The sequence below is a fragment of the Phyllobates terribilis genome, unplaced genomic scaffold (genome assembly GCF_046119375.1).
Source record: "Phyllobates terribilis strain yellow unplaced genomic scaffold, ASM4611937v1 Scaffold_5__5_contigs__length_657084704, whole genome shotgun sequence".
Lineage (NCBI taxonomy): Eukaryota > Metazoa > Chordata > Amphibia > Anura > Dendrobatidae > Phyllobates > Phyllobates terribilis.
In genome coordinates this window covers 421,221,202-421,240,583 of record NW_027362765.1, presented here as the reverse complement: position 1 = coordinate 421,240,583, position 19,382 = coordinate 421,221,202, and the positions used below count along the sequence as shown (strand labels likewise).

At 44.9% G+C, this 19,382-nt stretch overlaps 1 protein-coding gene across 1 annotated transcript in view; it reads right to left on the bottom strand.

Annotated features, from left to right (window-relative positions):
- Positions 1-745: 745 nt before the first annotated feature.
- The window catches only part of KNDC1 (kinase non-catalytic C-lobe domain containing 1), a 98,461-nt gene continuing 79,824 nt past the window's right edge, over positions 746-19,382 (bottom strand). Inside the window, exons 26-30 of the mRNA XM_073685208.1 lie at positions 18,356-18,506; positions 14,565-14,687; positions 14,400-14,459; positions 12,811-12,968; positions 746-1,360 (exon numbers count right to left, since the gene is read on the bottom strand). Coding sequence (XP_073541309.1) covers positions 1,129-1,360; positions 12,811-12,968; positions 14,400-14,459; positions 14,565-14,687; positions 18,356-18,506 — 724 coding nt within the window. The 3' untranslated portion in view covers positions 746-1,128. The remainder of the gene's footprint in view (positions 1,361-12,810; positions 12,969-14,399; positions 14,460-14,564; positions 14,688-18,355; positions 18,507-19,382) is intronic.

Genomic DNA, 19,382 nt, shown 5'->3' with positions numbered 1-19,382 from the left:
CTTGTCAAGGTCAACTTTTTTTTTTTAGATTTTTTTTTTCTAAAGCTAGATTGACCCATAATAAATTTACCAAATTCTATAAATACGACTGACTTTTATAAATCAGCCATGTTACAGATAAAGTAGAGCTGCAGCCTGGTTGCTACCAACCTGATAGCTCATACTACATCCTCTAACACAGCAGGTACAACACTACATGCTTGCAGAGGCTGCTGGAATCCCAGGACTTTATTATAACCAGGTTCTCTCCATAAGTACACAACCATATCTCTACCTGTTTAGGTAAGAAATTCAAGTATATTGTATAACAGCAGGGAGGAAGTAAAGCACTGCAGTAATTTATGTCTCTGCCAACTTTGCATCTTAATGAAACGAATAGAGAGGTAACATGTATTTTCTAAGACGTGACCCATTTAGAAACGGAATGTGCCCACTTCATTAACAGCAGGGAGAAAGTAAAGCACTGCAGTAAGAAACTAAAGGAGTGGGCTCATGCATATTTTAAGAGTTTTCTAAATGGGTTACGCTTAAAAAAACTAAAGCAGGTAACCAAGTGCTTGTCAAGGTCAACTCTTTTTTTTTTTTATAAATATTTTTTTTTTCTAAAGCCTGATTGACCTATAATGAATTTATTTTATTCCATTAATAAGTTTATTTTACTTGAAGGCAATAAACTTATTGTTCTTGGCTATGTGCGCGAAATCAACATCCAATCATCGTTACATGGGCAACCCAAAATGCTACATTTCATCATATAACAGTCCTTATTTTTAATGCAAAAGTCAAACATAGGACTGATAGTGATCGGAAAAATGCATACAAAAAGGAAGAAAAAAAAAAAAGAAGATCTCCATGGCTGGTGCAGATATAGTGACATGGTCACCAGTACAGAAACCGATTACAGTACAGAAACCGATTACAGTACATAACAGTGAGCCGATATTAGTAAACTACATGAGCCCTGTGTGAATATTTGTGTCCCCCCCAATTCCACTGCTGCCAATCTAACCAAAAAAAGACAGTAACAGCCACCATTTTTGCCCTTCCATCACCTTGGGCAATTCTTCATTTGCTCTTTGGTTCTTTTGAAGGGATACAAATGTGCAGGAACGGTTATGTCTATGGGTTTCACTGAAATGTCGCCTTCATCCTTCGCAGTGTGTCCTGTATCTTACGAGAATGTTTCTCGGAGTTCACATGATGAAAGTTGGCATTGTTGTCAGCTGCCAGGACGGAGATATCGGCATCGCTGAAATGCGAAATGCGTTGGCGGAGGTAAAACTGGAGGTCTGGATCTGGACTGAAGGAGTATGGGATTTCTTGAAATGCATGAACCTGGCTGACAACTTTTGCAATATTCCTGTAGAGCAAAAAGACGTGAAGAATTTTATTGAAGAGATTCACGAGACTCTTATACGTGGCAGAAAGCAGCTTAACAATATACATTTTCAGATATCAAATGTTACCAAATATGTTTTCTAGAAACTAATGTGTATGGGGCCCCGGACAGATAAATCGTCTGGAGATGCTGATCTGGTATGTCCGATTTCGGACTTCTGATCTATTTGTTCTCCTGGAGATAAGCTTCCGACGGTTCCTTTAACCGTTTTAAGAAGAACTAAACTTATTTTTGTATTTAATTATCAAACCAGCCATTGCAAAGTTATTATTTTTTTTGCAGTAGTACACTTCATTACTCTATTTTGCTTCCCTCTCTCTCAAACGCTCTGCTGCAGTGCTGTATCAATGCTCAATTTATGATCCTTTCGAAGCTGCTTTCAACTACTGCTTGGCAAGATCTCCGCACTAGTTTATGTATGGGACCTTCCCTGTCTGTTCCCCTTCTAAGTACTCAGACAGGGAAAGTCCCATACTCTGTTTGAATGTAATGTTCAGATTTTATGGAGCAGCAGTTGAAAGCAGCTTCTAAAAGGAAACATGAACTGGGCACTGAAACAGCATTGCAGCATAGTATTTGGGAGAGAAAGAAGCAAAAGGTAATGAAATATATTACAAAAATTCATAATTTTACCATGTCCGGAGGATAATCTATATCTCTATCTATCTATACATCTCCTCTAGTCATGGCAGAGGTTCATAACTTTGCCGTGACTAGAGGAGATATATATTTTATTTATATAAATACAATATATATCTCATATATTATATATACACACATACACACACAGTGACATGTAAAAGTTTGGGTACCCCTGGTCAAAATTACTGTTATTGTGAACAGTTAAGCAAATTAGAGATGAAATTATCTCAAAAAGGCCTAAAGTTAAAGATGACACATTTCCTTTGTATGTTAAGCAAAAAAAATATATATAATTGTCATTTTCTTTTTTCATTTTAAAAATTACAAAAAGGAAAATGGGCAGATGCAAAAGTTTGGGCACCCTTGGAGATTTGTGTGCCCAGATAACTTTGACCAAGGTTTCAGTTTTTAAATTAGTTTGTTAGTGAACAAGCCATAACACGCTCATCATTAGGAAAGGCCAGATGATGCAAATTTCCCAGCTTTATAATAACCCAGCCTCCTCTAACCTTTTGCCAAAAAAACAGCAGCCATGGGTTCTTCTAAGCAGCTGCCTAGCACTCTGAAAATGGTGGAGGCCCACAAAGCAGGAGACGACTATAAGAAGATAGGAAAGTGTTTTCAAGTTGCCCTTTCCTCAGTTCGAAATGTAATTAAGAAATGGCAGATAACAGGAAAAGTGGAGGTCAAGATAAGGTCTGGAACACCAAGCAAAATTTCAGGGAGAGCTGCTTATAGGATTGCTAGAGAGACAAATCAGAATCCCCGCTTGACTGCAAAAGACCGTCAGAAAGATTTAGCAGACTCTGGAGTTGTGGTAAATTGTTCTATTGTTCAGAGACACCTGCACAAATATGACCTTCAAAGAACAGTCATCAGAAGAAAACCTCTCCTGCGTCTTCACCATAAAATGCAGTGTCAGAAGTATACAAAAGAACATCTAAACAAGCCTGATGCATTTTAGAAACAAGTCCTATGGACCGATGAGGTTAAAATATAACTCTTTGGCCACAATGATCAAAGGTGTGTGTGGAGGAAAAAGGGCACAGAATTTCAGGAAAAGAACATAAGCATAGGGGTGGATCAATCATGCTTTGGGGTTGTGTTGCAGCCAATGGCACGGGGAACATTTCACGGGTAGAGGGAAGAATGGATTCAATGAAATTTCAAAAAATTCTTGATGCAAACATAACACCATCTGTAAAAAAGCTGAAGTTGAAAAGAGGATGGCTTCTACTAATGGATAATGATCCTAAACACAGGTAAAATCCACAATAGGTGCAAGCTGAAGGATTTACAATGGCCCTCGCAGTCCCCTGATCTGAACATCACTGAAAATCTGTGGCTAGACCTCAAAATAGCAGATCACGCAAAACGACCCAGGAATCGTACAGAACTGGAAGAATTTTCCAAAGAGGACTGGATGAAAAACCCACAAAAAGAATTTACCATTGTGATACTTATAATAGGGGGCGCTACTAGATACTAAACATGCAGGGTGCCCAAACTTTTGCATCAGCCCATTTTCCTTTTTGTCATTTTTAAAATGCAAACTATAACTATATATTTCTTTTGCTTAAAATACAAAGGAAATGTGTCATCTTTAACTTTAGGTCTTTTAGAGATTATTTCATCTTCAACTTGCTTAACTGTTCACAATAACAGTAATTCTGACCATGGGTGCCCAAACTTTTACTAGCCACTTTGCATAATATATATAAAGTACAGACCAAAAGTTTGGACACACCTTCTCATTTAAAGATTTTTTTTGTATTTTCATGACTACAAAGAAAGCCACACGCTGGACCTCATCTTCACCCGCCTCTGTTCCCTATCTAACCTCTCTAACTCACCTCTCCCTCTCTCTGACCACAACCTACTCACATTCTCTTCTCTCTCCTCCCCGGGGCAACAATCCCCACTCCACAAACTTGCATACCCTCGTAGAAATCTCAAGCACCTTGACCTACACTCACTCTCTGAATCCCTCCTCCCTCTTACAGACATTAGTTCCTTACATGATGCTGCTGCCACTTTATACAACACCACAACCGCTGCAGCTCTCGATTCGGTCGCCCCCCTCACACATACCAAGGCTCGCACAATCAACAGACAACCCTGGCACACCAGCCTAACTAAAGGGTTGCTGAACGTAGATGGAAAAGGTCCCACTCCCATGAGCACTTCATCGCATTCCAACAGTCCCTCACTACCTTCAAGTCCACACTCACTGCAGCAAAACAAACATACTTTGCATCTCTCATATCCTCCCTGTCTCACAACCCTAAACAACTATTCAAACACCTTCAATTCTCTCCTCCGTCCCCCAGTGCCTCCTCCCTCTCCTCTTATTTCAGCCGAAGACTTTGCCTCATTCTTCAAGCAGAAGATCAGAAAGTTTTTGCCTAAAGCCCCCACAGCCCCCCCCCACACCTACTCAACCCTCCTCCTCCAAAACTACATTCTCCACCATTTCTGAAGATCAACTTTCTTCTTTACTCTCCAAATCACACCTCACCACCTGTAAACTTGACCCAATCCCGTCCCACCTCATCCCAAACCTTACCACTATCTTCATCCCAGCCCTAGCCCACCTCTTCAACCTGTCACTAACAACTGGTGTCTTCCCCTCATGCTTCAAACATGCCTCAATCACACCCATCCTCAAAAAGCCCTCCCTTGACCCATCCTCTGTGTCTAGCTATCGCCCCATATCACTTCTCCCCTATGCCTCAAAACTACTGGAACAACACGTCCATTCTGAACTGTCCTCCCACCTCTCCTCCAGCTCCCTCTTTGACCGCCTACAATCTGGTTTCCGACCGCACCATTCTACTGAAACTGCACTGACTAAAGTCACCAACGACCTACTAACCGCCAAATCTAAGCGACACTACTCCGTCCCCCTCCTCCTAGACCTGTCATCTGCCTTTGACACAGTGGACCATTCCCTCTTACTCCAGACTCTCTCATCTCTCGGCATCACAGACTTGGCCCTATCCTGGATCTCCTCATACCTAACAGACCGGACATTCAGTGTCTCCCACTCACAGACCACCTCCTCATCTCGCCCCCTATCTGTCGGTGTCCCCCAAGGTTCAGTTCTAGGACCCCTGCTCTTCTCCATCTACACTTTAGGCCTGGGACAACTCAGAGTCTCATGGCTTTCATTATCACCTCTATGCTGATGACACACAGATCTACCTCTCTGGACCCGATATCACCTCCTTACTAACCAAAATCCCACAATGTCTGTCCGCCATCTCATCCTTCTTCTCTGCAAGATTTCTAAAACTCAACATGGATAAAACAGAGTTCATCATCTTTCCACCCTCTCATTCATATCCCCCATCTGACCTATCCATCAACGTCAATTGCTGTTCACTCTCCCCAGTCCCACAAGCTCGCTGCCTTGGGGTAACCCTGGACTCTGATCTCTGATATCAAAGCCCTTTCCACTTCCTGCCGACTCCAACTGAAAAATATCTCCCGGATCCGTGCATTCCTCAGCAAAGACTCTGCAAAAACACTAATGCATGCCCTCATCATCTCCCGCCTAGACTACTGCAACCTCCTGCTCTGTGGCCTCCCCTCTAACACTCTCGCACCCCTCCAATCTATCCTAAACTCTGCTGCTCGACTAATCAACCTGTTCCCCCGCTATTCCCCGGCCTCTCCTCTCTGTCAATCTCTTCACTGGCTCCCCATTGCTCAGAGACTCCAGTTCAAAACCCTAACCATGACATACAAAGCCATTCACAACCAATCTCCTGCATATATCTCCGACCTAGTCTCCCGTTACATACCCGCTCACAACCTCCGATCCTCACAAGATCTCTTTCTCTACTCCCCTCTTATCTCCTCCTCCCACAACCGTATACAAGATTTCTCCCGTGCTTCCCCCCTACTCTGGAACTCTCTACCCCAACGTATCAGACTCTCGCCTACCGTGGAAACCTTCAAAAGGAACCTGAAGACCCACCTCTTCCGACAAGCCTATAACCTGCAGTAATCACCACTCCACCATACCGCTGCACGACCAGCTCTACCCTCACCTACTGCATCCTCACCCATCCCTTGTAGATTGTGAGCCCTCACGGGCAGGGTCCTCGCTCCTCCTGTACCAGTCGCTGTCACATTGTGTTCAAGATTATTGTAATTGTTCTTGTATTATACCCCTTTTTCACATGTAAAGCGCCATGGAATAAATGGCGCTATAATAATAAATAATAATAATAATGACTATGAAAATTGTACATTGACACTGAAGGCATCAAAACTATGAATTAACACATGTGGAATTATATACTTAACAAAAAAGTGTGAAACAACTGAAAATATGTCTTATATTCTAGGTTCTTCAAAGTAGCCACCTTTTGCATTGATGACAGCTTTGCACACTCTTGGCATTCTCTTGATGAGCTTCAAGAGGTAGTCACCGGAAATGGTCTTCCAACAAACTGGAAGGAGTTCCCAGAGATGCTTAGCACTTGTTGGCCCTTTTGCCTTCACTCTGCGGTACAGCTCACCCCAAACCATCTCGATTGGGTTCAGGTCTGGCGACTGTGGAGGCCAGGTCATCTGGCGTAGCACCCCATCACTCTCCTTCTTGGTCAAATAGCCCTTACACAGCCTGGAGGTCTGTTTGGGGTCATTGTCCTGTTGAAAAATAAATGATGGTCCAACTAAACGCAAACCGGATGGAATAGCATGCCGCTGCAAGATGCTGTGGTAGCCATGCTGGTTCAGTATGCCTTCAATTTTGAATAAATCCCCAACAGTGTCACCAGCAAAGCACCCCCACACCATCACACCTCCTCCTCCATGCTTCACGGTGGGAACCAGGCATGTAGAGTCCATCCATTCACCTTTTCTGCGTCGCACAAAGACACGGTGGTTGGAACCAAAGATCTCAAATTTGGACTCATCAGACCAAAGCACAGATTTCCACTGGTCTAATGTCCATTCCTTGTGTTCTTTAGCCCAAACAAGTCTCTTCTGCTTGTTGCCTGTCCTTAGCAGTGGTTTCCTAGCAGCTATTTTACCATGAAGGCCGGCTGCACAAAGTCTCCTCTTAACAGTTGTTGTAGAGATGTGTCTGCTGCTAGAACTCTGTGTGGCATCGACCTGGTCTCTAATCTGAGCTGCTGTTAACCTGCGATTTCTGAGGCTGGTGACTCAGATAAACTTATCCTCAGAAGCAGAGGTGACTCTTGGTCTTCCTTTCCTGGGGTGGTCCTCATGTGAGCCAGTTTCTTTGTAGCGCTTGATGGTTTTTGCAACTGCACTTGGGGACACTTTCAAAGTTTTCCCAATTTTTCGCACTGACTGACCTTCATTTCTTAAAGTAATGATGGCCACTCGTTTTTCTTTACTTAGAATTTGTATTATGGCAAGAAAAAAGCAGCTAACAGTCCATTCAGTAGGACTATCAGCTGTGTATCCACCAGACTTCTGCACAACACAACTGATGGTCCCAACCCCATTTATAAGGCAAGAAATCCCACTTATTAAACCTGACAGGGCACACCTGTGAAGTGAAAACCATTTCTGGTGACTACCTCTTGAAGCTCATCAAGAGAAACCAGGGGAGGAGTCCTAAGGAGATAATTTGCATATTCCCACTGCATTTTGGGGTAAGTGAAGAGTCTCCGTGAGCTCAAAGAACACTGGATTTTGGCTGTTGGAGCTGAAAAGAGGACATCGGTAAACCAGGGGAGGAGTCCTGAGGAGATAATTTGCATATTCCCACTGCTTTTTGGGGTAAGTGAAGAGTCTCCGTGAGCTCAAAGAACACTGGATTTTGGCTGTTGGAGCTGAAAAGAGGACATCGGTAAACCAGGGGAGGAGTCCTAAGGAGATAATTTGCATATTCCCACTGCATTTTGGGGTAAGTGAAGAGTCTCCGTGAGCTCAAAGAACACTGGATTTTGGCTGTTGGAGCTGAAAAGAGGACATCGGTAAACCGCGCGCGCATTTTGAAGCTTTTTTTTTAAGCTTTTTTCACTGTTTTCAGAACATTAACAGTAAGAACATGGAAGAGTCCAGGAGCCATTTGGTGAGCTGCATATCCTGCTACATGTTCACAGACTTGCCAGTGGAAAAGCCAAACTTCACATGCCAGAAATGCAAGCTTGTGTCCCTGTTGGAGGAAAAGTTGCGAAATCTAGAAGAGAGGTTAACTACCTTGAAAATCATTAAGGAAGGTGAAGAGTTCTTAGACAGAGCAGAATTATCTCTTCATGATTCAGAAAGAGAAGAAATTCGAACTGCACCTGAGGAAACAGAGGAATGGAAGCATGTGACCCACAGAAGCAGGAGGATCGAGAGGCAGTCAGCACCTATACTGCTCAGGAACCAGTACCAGGCTCTCTCGCAGGAGAACCATGAAGAAATACAGCAAGATAAGACTTTGCCAGCAATGAATAACCTTGTAAGCCCTCAGAATCCTCCTGGATGGAGAAAGAAGAATGTTGTGAAGAAAAAAACGGAGAGTGGTGGTCATGGGGGATTCCCTGTTAAGAGGAACAGAGGCTGCTATCTGCAGACCAGACATAACCTCAAGAGAAATGTGCTGTCTTCCAGGAGCAAAAATTAAAGATGTGTCTGACAGGATATCAAGACTCTTCAGACCTACAGATCACTACCCATTCCTGCTAATACATGTGGGGACAAATGACACCGCAAGAAAGGACCTGGAAACCATCTGCAGTGACTTTGAAGACTTGGGCAAGAAAGTGAAAGAATTGGGAGCGCAGGTGGTCTTCTCATCCATCCTCCCAGTGGATGGCCATGGAACAATGAGGTGGAATAAGATTCTACAGGTGAACAACTGGCTACGTCGATGGTGCCGTCAACAAGGATTTGGATTTCTGGATCACGGAATGAATTACCTATACGATGGACTACTTGCTAGAGATGGGGTGCACCTTACGAAGACTGGAAAACATGTATTTGGAAGTCGCCTTGCTACACTCATCAGGAGAGCTTTAAACTAGAACAATGTGGGAAGGGAAGCAAAAGGCCAGAAAAAGCCATACAGCTGACAAATACTATTGAGATCTCTGCTACTGGAAGTGGAAAGGAAGAACAAAGACAAAACAATCTAAATAATAAAAATATGGGAGGAAGAGAAACCAATCACAAACTAAAATGTTTTTATACAAATGCAAAAAGCATGGGCAACAAACAAGGAGAATTAGAACTACTAATGCAGGAAAAGGAATATGATGTCATTGGAATCACTGAAACTTGGTGGGACGATACACATGATTGGAATAAAAGGCTAAAAGGATACAACTTATTTGCAAGAAACAGACTTGATAAACGAGGAGGAGGTGTCGCATTGTATGTTAGAAAAGCGTATATCTGCACAGAGATTGAAGCTTCAGAGACTGGGATTTCTGTGGAAACTGTTTGGGTAAGAATACAAGGAGAGAACAACGGAAAGGACACCATTGTAGGCATTTACTACAGGCCACCTGGGCAAGCTGAAGATATGGATGAACTCTTTATGTATCAAATGACCAAGTTCTCAAAAAAATATGACGTAGTGGTCATGGGAGATTTCAACTATCCAGACATTTGTTGGGAATCTCTCTCAAGTAAAACTAACAGGTCAAGCAAATTCTTATCCTCTCTTGCTGACAACTTTATCTTCCAAAAGGTAGGGGAGAAAACAAGGGGATCTGCTACTTTGGATCTAATCCTTATAAACAAGGAGGAAATGGTTGAGGAGGTAAAAGTGGCTGGGACCCTAGGAGGCAGCGATCATGCTATTATAGAATTTTGGATAACTAGAGGAGGAAGACATGTGAAGACTCAAACTTCAAGGTTAGATTTTAGAAAGGCAGATTTTAAGAGACTCAGAAAGAGAATAGGAGGGATCCAATGGCTGGATGTCCTTAAGGACAAAAATGTCCAGGAAGGATGGGAAATTTTTAAAAATGAGATTCTCAAAGCACAATCGTTAACAATCCCGAAAAGTAGGAAGAATGGGAAGCATTTAAGGAAACCAGGATGGAAGAACACAGAACTTAAACACATGCTAAAAAGAAAGAAAGAAATGTTTATTAAATGGAAAGAGGGAGGCATATCTAAAGAAGATTATAATGCAGTCTGCAGATCCTGCAGGGCATGTATCAGGTTAGCTAAAGCTGACAATGAATTAAGGCTTGCAAGAGATGTCAAAAGCAATAAAAAAGGATTTTGGGGGTATGTCAAAAGTAAAAGAAAAGTCAAAGATGCTATAGGATTTTTACAGGATGAAAATGGAGAAATGGTAAGAGAGGATGTTGAGAAGGCCAAACTTTTTAATTCCTATTTTGCATCTGTTTTCTCTCAGAAAGAAAATGTAACATCAACTGATCTTCACTGTCCTTTTAAAGGAATAGAAGAATCCAAGTTATCTGTAAACAGAAAGATTGTGAGGGAATATTTAGCTAACATAAATGAGTTCAAGTCTCCAGGTCCAGATGAATTACACCCCAGAGTACTGAAGGAGATCGTAGAAGAAATTTTAGAACCACTCTCCATAATCTTTGAAAATTCTTGGAGAACAGGAGAAGTCCCAGAAGACTGGAGAAGAGCAAATGTTGTTCCTATCTTCAAAAAGGGGAAGAAGGTGGACCCAGGGAACTATAGGCCGGTGAGTCTGACTTCTATACCAGGAAAGATCTTTGAACAAATTATTAAACAACATGTATGTAAGTACCTGGATAAGAATGAAGTGATTAACCAGAGTCAGCATGGGTTTATAACTAACAAGTCATGTCAGACTAACTTAATTTCCTTCTATGACAGAATCACTGACTGGGTGGATCAGGGAAATGCTGTAGATATAGTATATCTTGACTTCAGCAAAGCATTTGACAAAGTATCTCACACCATCCTTATTGAAAAAATGACCAAGTATGCAATGGACCAGGCAACTGTTAGGTGGATTCATAACTGGCTTAGTGATCGGACTCAAAGGGTGATTGTAAATGGCTTCACATCCAGCTGGATGAAGGTCTCAAGTGGGGTACCACAGGGCTCCGTCCTGGGACCTGTATTGTTCAACATCTTTATCAATGATTTAGATGAAGGAATTGAGGGTAAACTGATTAAATTTGCTGATGACACAAAGCTAGGAGGGATAGCTAATACTAGAGAAGAGAGAGAGAGGATTCAAAAAGACCTAAGTAAACTGGAGCAGTGGGCAGCAACCAACAGAATGGTTTTTAACAGGGAAAAATGCAAAGTACTACATCTGGGCAATAAAAATGAAAAAAGCATATACAGAATGGGAGGAATAGAGCTAAGCAACAGTACATGTGAAAAAGATTTAGGTATACTAATAGATCATAGACTGAACATGAGTCAACAGTGTGATGCAGCAGCAAAAAAGGCAAATACAATTCTGGGATGTATTAACAGAAGCATACAGTCTAGATCACGTGAAGTCATTATTGGTCTTTACTCCTCTTTGGTCAGACCTCATCTGGAATACTGTGTACAGTTTTGGGCCCCACATTTTAAAAAAGACATAGACAAACTGGAGCAAGTTCAGAGAAGAGCGACCAGAATGGTGACTGGTCTGCAAACCATGTCCTATGAGGAACGGTTGCAGGATTTGGGAATGTTTAGCTTGCAAAAAAGAAGACTGAGAGGAGACTTAATAGCTGTCTACAAATATGTCAAGGGCTGTCACATTGTAGAAGGATCATCTTTATTCTCATTTGCACAAGGAAAGACTAGAAGCAATGGGATGAAACTAAATGGGAGGAGACACAGATTAGATATTAGAAAAAACTTTTTGACAGTTAGGGTGATTAATGAGTGGAACAGGCTGCCACGAGAGGTGGTGAGTTCCCCTTCAATGGACGTCTTCAAACAGAGGCTGGACAGACATCTGTCTGAGATGATTTAGTGAATCCTGCTTTGAGCAGGGGGTTGGACCAGATGACCCAGGAGGTCCCTTCCAACTCTACCATTCTATGATTCTATGATTCTATGAATGCCAAGAATGTGCAAAGCAGTCATCAAAGCAAAAGGTGGCTACTTTGAAGAACCTAGAATATAAGACATATTTTCAGTTGTTTCACACTTTTTTGTTAAGTATATAATTCCACATGTGTTAATTCATAGTTTTGATGCCTTCAGTGTGAATGTACAATTTCAAAGTCATGAAAATACAGAAAAATCTTTAAATGAGAAGGTGTGTCCAAACTTTGGTCTGTACTGTATATCTATATAATATATATTTATTATTATGTCACTCTTTAAAAAGACTGCTCGTTGTATATTGATGGCAGATTTTTAAAAAGTTCTCTCCTATACACACATTTGATAAATTAATGATCGCTGAGATTCCAGCAGAATATAGCGCTATCTTCGGCAGTCCCAAAGTCAATGAATGGAGTGGATGTGCACATGTTCCACCGCAGCTCCATTCAGACAGAGCTCTGCAAACCCAATATCTCAGGATTGCCTAGTGTAAGGTTCCCACAAAAAAAAAAAAAATTACAAGCTTCTCTCCTAAAAACTGTGCCCTCCCTCAACAATTTACTTTAAGCTGAAGACGTGATATAGTGACATAAAATAACAAAAATGGCAAGTAAAAACAAAAAAGCATAATAAAAAAAAAAAAGCTTAAAATCAAGGAAACAACATAAAAATCTTACAGAACGAAACAAGTTAATGTTTGTCATCGTGCTGCATTCTGTGCACTTTTGGATGCCTTCAATGGGAGTAATATATCTGTGATGAGCCATCAGTTTTGCACTCACCTTAGCTTATTCCACTTAAATGCTCCATTTGCCATAGTAAAGCCACCAGTTTCAAGCTGCTGAATGTGCATCGCTAAGAGGTAGGCAGACGGGATTGTGGGTAATGTTCTGAATCTGTCTCCTTTCATCAGACACAAGCTGTCACTCTTCAGGAACACCTGGTGAGAAATAGGTTTGGTGAAATGTGTCACCCAGGAGGGGGCATGGACAGAAAATTCAATGCAAATAGACATCGTTCTTATACATAAGTAACAAGCAAAATTGTAAATCTACATGGAAGCAAAAGGCTCATTCGTTAGCCGATTTCTGTGACCTATAACTCATGGTTGTCGGCAGGCAGCACATCTAGTATGCTGCCGACAATATGCAAACTGAATGAGGACTGTTTTAATGATCGTTCATCCCCCCATAAAGTTTAAAAGACTTCAAACGAGCGCTGATCGACAGGTTAGATCATCAGTTGGTGTAAGCCCACCTTAAAATGTTTCACAGATGCACCATTTTGATAAATTTGGTCAAACTTGCACCATTTTTGATAAATACTAATCATATACCCTGCTGTAAGTAAATAAGTAAAAGCAATAGAGCATATATGGTTCTAGTAAGGTATTCATGCACTGATGGTGGTTCTGGTGATGTATTTATGCACTGATGGTGGTTCTGGTGATGTATTTATGTACTGATGGTGGTTCTGGTGATGTATTTATGTACTGATGGTGGTTCTGGTGATGTATTTATGTACTGATGGTGGTTCTGGTGATGTATTTATGTACTGATGGTGGTTCTGGTGATGTATTTATGTACTGATGGTGGTTCTGGTGATGTATTCATGTACTGATGGTGGTTCTGGTGATGTATTCATGTACTGATGGTGGTTCTGGTGATGTATTCATGTACTGATGGTGGTTCTGGTGATGTATTCATGTACTGATGGTGGTTCTGGTGATGTATTCATGTACTGATGGTGGTTCTGGTGATGTATTTATGTACTGATGGTGGTTCTGGTGATGTATTCATGTACTCATGGTGGTTCTAGCAAGGTATTCATGTACTCATGGTGGTTCTGGTGCTATATTAATGTACTGATAGTGGTTCTGGTGATGTATTTATGTACTGATGGTGGTTCTGGTGATGTATTTATGTACTGATGGTGGTTCTGGTTATGTATTTATGTACTGATGGTGGTTCTACTAAGGTACAATATTCATGCACTGATAGGGAGTGCAAGAGATATTTGGGATCCGGTCCTGCTCAGCCCTTATTCACACAGATGTCACTATGACGCATGGTAAGGTTTTACACTAGAGGTTAGGACCATCCCGAATTTAGGTGCACCTTGACACTGGTGGGATGGTTTTTACGCTTTTTTTTCATCAAAAATGGTGTTTACTAAGTACCCAATGTTTTTCATATGCAGTAGGTTTTACTTATTTACTTACAGCAGGGTATTTATTTTGTTTCTGTCTTAGGTTCTGTCTGTTTAATGGCCAGCATGAACATGCTCCTATTTTGCATGCATACCAATTTATACTCCAGTTTAGCATTTAAACCGAAAAAAATTATCAACCTAATCATAAATGATGAATTACCTCCACAGCTTTGAGTTCCTCCAAGATTTCTGCCACCTTAGTAGGTAAATTTTTCCAAGCCTGAGAGTAATAAAGTGAATTGTCAAAACATACATACATACATACATACATACATACATACACACACGCCTCACTAGGAAGAAAAACAAATTAAGCGAATCTCACCGGCAGCTGCCGCACTATCAGGTTTTCGAGTCCCCCGAGTATTTGGACAGCGGTTGCAAAGTCTCGCTGCTCGTAGCATAATTTGGAGACGAGAAGAAATTTTGTCAGGATGCTAGTCTGTAACTAAAAAGGGGAAAATCTAAATAAATGGATGAACCAAACAGGTGTATCACATAAATATTACCTCAATCTGAAATGAGAGGTTTAGCTAAAGACTGAATTATTTTCCCAGACATAATAGTTCATCCAGGCAGTTTATTCCATACACAGATCACTACAGCTCCATATCCGTGCTTCATGGTCAGCCCATGTAGAATAGCGAGCAGCCGGTAAGGCTTTGTGCCCACGATGCAGAAATGCTGCATATTTTTTACGCTTCTCCCTGGCAGGAAAAATACATGCGGATTTTACATGCGTTTTTCCCGCCAGGTAGAAGCGTTTGTCAGGCATTCTTCACATGCATTTCCGCTTGCGGGTTATCAAGCGCTTTTCCAAGCGATTTTAGCATCACTTGGAAAAGTGCTTGACAACTTGTTCACACTATATAAATCCATGCAAACGGTATGGATTTATATAGTGTGACCAAGTTAGTTTAAAAAAAAAAAATGAATAAGAATGGTAAAAAAATGTTTTGTCTGCTCCGTCCGGTGTCTTGCATTGCTCGCGGTGGTGTGAAGGACCTGCGGTGACGTCATTGAGCCATGTGATGGATCACTTGACTCAGTGACATCATGGCAGGTCCTTCACAACAGCGCGAGCAATGCAAGACACTGGACGGAGCAGACAAAACACCGGGAGGACAACGGAAAGCGAGTATAAACTTTATTTTTTATTTTAAATTCTTTTTTTACAGTTTCTATGGTACCCAGGTCTGGATGAGAGTCTTCTCTCCTCCAGACTTGGGTACCATCCGCACATTAAAACGCATAATATCGGTGTGTACAAATGTACTGAGACGGATATTATGCGTTTCAATGCAAGTCAATGGCGGCGATTACGCTGCGTGTCCCCAAAATTAACGGAAATCCGCAGCATGGGCATTGACATTGCGGCTTGTCATTGGGGACCATGGGGGACGGATTACCAAGAGTTTATGCTGCGGAAATTCCGCAGCATATACGCTTGTAAAACGCTACGTGGGCACATACCCTAAGTGACATAGCAGGAATCAGGTCCAGGAAAGATGGTGGTAAGCAGCACTCACTGCAACGGATGCAAGTCCATAATCCTCAATGAACCCACTCGAAGAAATATCAGCATACAAAAGTAAAAGACAGCGTCCATACCAGGGTGTTCAGTTGCAAAAGAGGTGTTTATTCCGCCATCCCAAAACACACAATGTTTCGACCCTGTGTGGGTCATTGTCAAGTATATTACTTGATAGTGGAGATATATATATATACATATACGTGGTAAGGAATTATTTGGAAAGGAATTAATTACCTACACGATTTATTGGAACGGCAGCAAACCGATAAAGGATCCCATGTGGTATTGAAACGACGTCTAGAGAGGCGAGCGACGGACGAGCGAGAGCGAGGCGAGCGACGGACGAGCGAGAGCGAGCGACGGACGAGCGAGAGCGAGCGACGGACGAGCGAGAGCGAGGCGAGCGACAGTGAGGCGAGCGACGGACGAGCGAGAGCGAGCGACGGACGAGCGAGAGAGAGGCGAGCGACAGTGAGGCGAGCGACGGACGAGCGAGAGCGAGCGACGGACGAGCGAGAGCGAGGCGAGCGACGGACGAGCGAGAGCGAGGCGAGCGACGGACGAGCGAGAGCGAGGCGAGCGACGGACGAGCGAGAGCGAGGCGAGCGACGGACGAGCGAGGCGAGCGACGGACGAGCGAGAGCGAGCGACGGACGAGCGAGAGCGAGCGACGGACGAGCGAGAGCGAGGAGAGCGACGGACGAGCGAGGCGAGCGACGGACGAGCGAGAGCGAGGCGAGCGAGGCGAGCGACGGACGAGCGAGGCGAGCGACGGACGAGCGAGGCGAGCGACGGACGAGCGAGGCGAGCGACGGACGAGCGAGGCGAGCGACGGACGAGCGAGCGAGAGCGAGGCGAGCGACGGACGAGCGAGAGCGAGGCGAGCGACGGACGAGCGAGAGCGAGGCGAGCGACGGACGAGCGAGAGCGAGGCGAGCGACGGACGAGCGAGAGCGAGCGACGGACGAGCGAGAGCGAGGCGACGGACGAGCGAGAGCGAGGCGACGGACGAGCGAGAGCGAGGCGAGCGACGGACGAGCGAGAGCGAGGCGAGCGACGGACGAGCGAGAGCGAGGCAAGAGCGAGGCAAGAGCGAGGCAAGAGCGAGGCAAGAGCGAGGCAAGAGCGAGAGCGAGGCGAGCGACGGACGAGCGAGAGCGAGGCAAGAGCGACGGACGAGCGAGAGCGAGGCGAGCGACGGACGAGCGAGAGCGAGGCAAGAGCGACGGACGAGCGAGAGCGAGGCGAGCGACGGACGAGCGAGAGCGAGGCAAGAGCGACGGACGAGCGAGAGCGAGGCAAGAGCGACGGACGAGCGAGAGCGAGGCGAGCGACGGACGAGCGAGAGCGAGGCGAGCGACGGACGAGCGAGAGCGAGGCGAGCGACGGACGAGCGAGAGCGAGGCAAGAGCGACGGACGAGCGAGAGCGAGGCAAGAGCGACGGACGAGCGAGAGCGAGGCGAGCGACGGACGAGCGAGAGCGAGGCAAGAGCGACAGACGAGCGAGAGCGAGGCGAGCGACGGGCGAGCGAGAGCGAGGCGAGCGACGGACGAGCGAGAGCGAGGCGAGCGACGGACGAGCGAGAGCGAGGCGAGCGACGGACGAGCGAGAGCGAGGCGAGCGACGGGCGAGCGAGAGCGAGGCGAGCGACGGGCGAGCGAGAGCGAGGCGAGCGACGGGCGAGCGAAAGCGAGGCGAGCGACGGGCGAACGAGAGCGAGGCGAGCGACGGGCGAACGAGAGCGAGGCGAGCGACGGGCGAACGAGAGCGAGGCGAGCGACGGGCGAACGAGAGCGAGGCGAGCGACGGGCGAACGAGAGCGAGGCGAGCGACGGGCGAACGAGAGCGAGGCGAGCGACGGGCGAACGAGAGCGAGGCGAGCGACGGGCGAACGAGAGCGAGGAGAGCGACGGGCGAACGAGAGCGAGGAGAGCGACGGGCGAACGAGAGCGACGGGCGGGTGAGAGAGGAGAGCGACGGGCGGGTGAGAGAGGAGAGCGACGGGCGGGCGAGAGAGAGGAGAGCGACGGGCGGGCGAGAGAGAGGAGAGCGACGGGCGGGCGAGAGAGAGGAGAGCGACGGGCGGGCGAGAGGAGAGCGACGGGCGCGCGAGAGGAGAGCGACGGGCGGGCGAGAGTCGGGCGAGAGGAGAGCGACGGGCGGGCGAGAGTCGGGCGAGAACGACGCAGATGGAGGGGGAGAGCGATGAGTGAAAGGGGGCGCAGTTGGAGGGAAGACAGCGAAGAGCAAGCGACTGCGCAGGAGGAGACCGAGCGACCGAGAGGGTAACAAAGGAGAGAGAGCACAACCAAGAGGGAGAAAGAGCAAGGGAGTAAGCAGGAAGATGCTACAGGGAGAAAGCAAGCAAGAGAGTGCTGGTGGAAGACAGCAAGCAAGAAGAAGCTAGAGAGCGTGAGTCATCTCTACCTTTACATGAATAATTAAAAACAAACAACCCCGCACCACGGAGCGGCTCTATGGGGCGACTTATGAAATCACATATATCAAAACCACAAAGGTCGATGGATGCTCAGACAACACAGAGGACACAGACAGACATTTGGATAGATGCAATCAAACCTTGGCTGTGTGACAGGTCACAATCTCCGCTGCCACCCAGGTACTGACACTGTCGGCGAATCGTAACATCTGTAGCAGATACTTATCCTGTGTGCAGTTAGGGGAGAAGAGACTGCAAACCTCGACCAGAAGAGGTTCCGCCGAGAAGGATCTATCAGGTCGGAAACATAAAGAGAAGATGAATATCACCCAGAGGTGACGACTAAAACGCAAAGCTTATTACAAAGTTATGCGAAGTTGTGTCTTTGATTCACTTTTGTCTGATATTAGGGATACGCTGGATTTTGTCACTTGGCCGGCATTGTCCCTCACCAACCGGCTAATCGGCAGTTACTACAATGTATCAAAGAAAAACTATCACCAGGTTTTTGCTACTCGAGTGCAGTATAATATAGAGACAGAGACCCTGATTCCAGTGATGTGTCACTTACTGGGCTGCTTGCTGTAGTTTTGATAAAATCACTGTTTTATCAGCAGGAGATTATCACTATGTAGTCCTCTATATTCATGAGCTCTGTATAACCCCGCCCCCACATTTAATTGGCAGCGTTCTGCCTATGCACAATGTACACAGAAAGCTGCCAATCAGTTTTGTGGGCGGGTTAAACAGAGCTCAGCATTCAGAGAACTGTTTGATCTACAGCAGATAAAACACTGATTTTATCAAAACTGCAGCAAACAGCTCACTGAGTGGCATATTGCTGGAATCAGGGTCTCAGCCTCTACATCATGTGGTGGAGCAAAAACCCTTCAAATTCACAGACTTGGGTAAAGATAAAGGTCTGTACGAGCAGTAGACAAAATGGTTATTTGCTAAAAATAATGATAAAAGAATAGAGCTTGTACATGGCAATCACTGCAGAGATGGGAAGACATATGCGGAGCGATGCCATCATACAGCTGTATTCTGAAATCATCCCATTAGTTAAAATTGCTCAAAATGTTTGTCCTGTTTTCCTTACATGAATAAAGACCTGTCAGAATCTGCGTCCCCCCAACAATGGGGTCAGAGCGTTCCTCCGAGCAC